At 48.2% G+C, this 2,522-nt stretch overlaps 1 protein-coding gene across 1 annotated transcript; it reads left to right on the forward strand.

Moving 5' to 3' along the window:
- The first annotated feature begins 310 nt into the window (after positions 1 to 310).
- Positions 311 to 1,202, forward strand: LOC135705565 (uncharacterized). The gene is made up of 2 exons (XM_065227338.1): positions 311 to 754; positions 831 to 1,202. Exons 1-2 carry the CDS (start codon positions 311 to 313, stop codon positions 1,200 to 1,202), a joined length of 816 nt encoding a protein of 271 aa, XP_065083410.1.
- The last annotated feature ends 1,320 nt before the right edge of the window (positions 1,203 to 2,522 follow it).

The following is a 2,522-nucleotide window of genomic DNA, read 5'->3' on the forward strand; positions in this document are numbered from 1 at the left end:
AATGGTTTGGATGATACCCTAAACACGTCGTTAAGCAAAATAACCATACCAATTTCATTAGGGATGGATTCTGGTTCCTACATGTTCCATCCAAGTAATCACGATGTTCCATTCAAGTAATCGCAGCAACCTACAGCTTCGACCGAGATGGAAAAATTAGTGATTCGAAGTGTAGATGTCAACCTGAATAAACGTATAGTTAGAAGCACTCAAACTTTCTTTATTCTTTGAGAAGAACACTTCAGTTGGCGACGAGGATTTTTCTGGAAGCTCACAAGTTCAAGAAATTCCAGAATCGAACCGAGGAAGGATGACGGCGACAAACGAAGAACTCCAAGCAGCGATTTTGCAGCTTCTCCAGCGGTTGGCCGTTCCACAAGCAACGAACCCAGAGCAAGTTTTGGAATCCCTGTCGACAAACATCAGCGAGTTCTGCTTCGATCCGGAGAACGGCACCACATTCGAAAAATGGTTTGCCCGTTACTCGGATTTGTTTGAAAGCGACGCACGAAGTCTGGACGACGCAGCAAAAGTTAGGCTTCTGCTCCGGAAGTTGGACACGTCCTCTCACATTCGCTACGTCAACTTCATCCTTCCGAAACTACCAAAGGACGTCACGTTTGTCGATACCGTCAAGACACTCACAAAGATCTTCGGCAGACAGACCTCCGTATTCCACAAACGCTACCAGTGCATGCAGCTACTCAAGTCCGAGGCCGACGACATAATCACCTATGGCGGAAAAGTCAACAGGGCATGTGAAGAGTTCGAGTTCCAGAATTTGAAGATTGATCACTTCAAGTGCTTGATTTTCGTTTGTGGTCTCAAAGCACCACGCGACGCGGACGGCTGATGCTCCGGTGACAATTCAAACTCTGATCGACGAGTTCCAGCGGCTCGTCAACATCAAGTCGGACACTACGATGATCGAGCATCCATCAAGTTCGAAGAATTCGGTCCATAGCATTTCGGAGAAGAAACCCGGAGACCAGCATCGTCCACTGAAAACGGAAAGCAAGTCCACTCCTCGTACTCCATGCTGGCAGTGTGGTCAGATGCACTACGTCCGCGACTGTCCATTTTCTGATCATCTCTGCAAGGTATGTAACCGCATTGGTCATAAAGAAGGCTACTGTAGCTGCATCAAGAAGTCTTCAAGCGACTCTACAACTCAACCTCGAAAGAAGAAGCAGTTCCAGTAGAAGGCCTGTCCCAGATCTCAAGCCAAGGGAATTTTCGTGAAGCACATCGCAAACAGCAACCGGAAACGCAAGTATGTGACCATCAACATCAACGGTGTCATGATCGCTCCAACTGGATTCTGCAAGTGATATCACGGTGATTTCCAAGAAAACTTGGCAGCAACTGAGACGACCAAAGCTAACTCCATCATCGATCGAAGCCTCCAGCGCATCTGGTGGACCACTCGCTCTCATCGGAGAATTCCATTGTGAAGCAGTCCTCAATGACATGGTCAAGCGTGGTCAGTGTTTCGTAACGTCATCACCAGATCTCAACGTAATGATTGGATCGACATGTTCAACCTGTGGTCGGTTCCGTTCGATACTCTCTGCAATCAAGTTTCTGCTGTATCCAGACCATGTTTCGCCGAAGCTAGAGCACAGCTGCAAGCCGAGCATCCGGCGGTTTTCGACGACTCGCTGGGCCACTGCAAGAAAACCAAGGTAAAGTTATTCCTCAAACCTAACGCCAAACCAGTTTTCTGTTCGAAGCTACCAGTTCCGTTCAACACGATTCCGCTGGTGGATGTAGAATTAACACGTCTTCAGTCTCTGGGAATCATCACACCGATCGATTTCTCAGAGTGGGCCGCTCCGATTGTAGCAGTACGCAAGTCGAATGGTAAAGTTCGCATCTGTGCGGACTACTCCTCTACCTACCCCGGAGGAGATGTTCGCACAGCTCAACGAAAGCACCATATTCAGCATCATCGACCTTTCCGATGCATACCTGCAAGTGGAAGTAGATGAAGAATCGAAGAAGCTCCTCACCATAAACACGCATCGAGGCCTCTTCCAATTCAACCGACTCGCTCCTGGAACATTCCAAAGACTGGTTGACAGCATGATAGTCGACATTCCTGGTGTTCGGTCGTTTCTCGACGACGCTATCATCTTAGGAAGAATCTAGGAGGAACACAAGGCGTCACTAGACAAGCTACTACAACGTCTAGGAGAAAATGGGTTCCATGTCAAGCTGGAAAAGTGCCATTTCTTCCAAACCGAAATCAAATATTTGGGGCATTTCGTCGATCGAAACGGCATCCGTCCGGATCCAGAGAAGCTTCAAGCCATCGCCTCTATTCCGGCACCCACCAATGTTTCCTGGGAGCCGTTAATTTCTACGGCAGATTCGTGCGCAACATCCATGAACTTCGTTATCCCCTCGACCAATTACTCAAGAAGGATTCGAACTGGCAGTGGAATTCCGATTGCCAACGGTCTTTTGAGCAATTCAAGCAAGTCCTGCAGTCCGATATGTTGCTGACGCATTACGACCCG

This window comes from Ochlerotatus camptorhynchus, unplaced genomic scaffold, assembly GCF_037179485.1.
Source record: "Ochlerotatus camptorhynchus isolate MF236.1 unplaced genomic scaffold, CSIRO-AGI_Acam_v1.1 ptg000268l, whole genome shotgun sequence".
Lineage (NCBI taxonomy): Eukaryota > Metazoa > Arthropoda > Insecta > Diptera > Culicidae > Ochlerotatus > Ochlerotatus camptorhynchus.

Coding starts and splice junctions, on each gene's coding strand:
- LOC135705565 (XM_065227338.1), top strand. CDS start 311: ATGACGGCGACAAACGAAGAACTCCAAGCAGCGATTTTGCAGCTTCTC. Junction 755..830: donor ATGGCGGAAAAGTCAACAGG/GCATGTGAAGAG, acceptor GTGGTCTCAAAG/CACCACGCGACGCGGACGGC.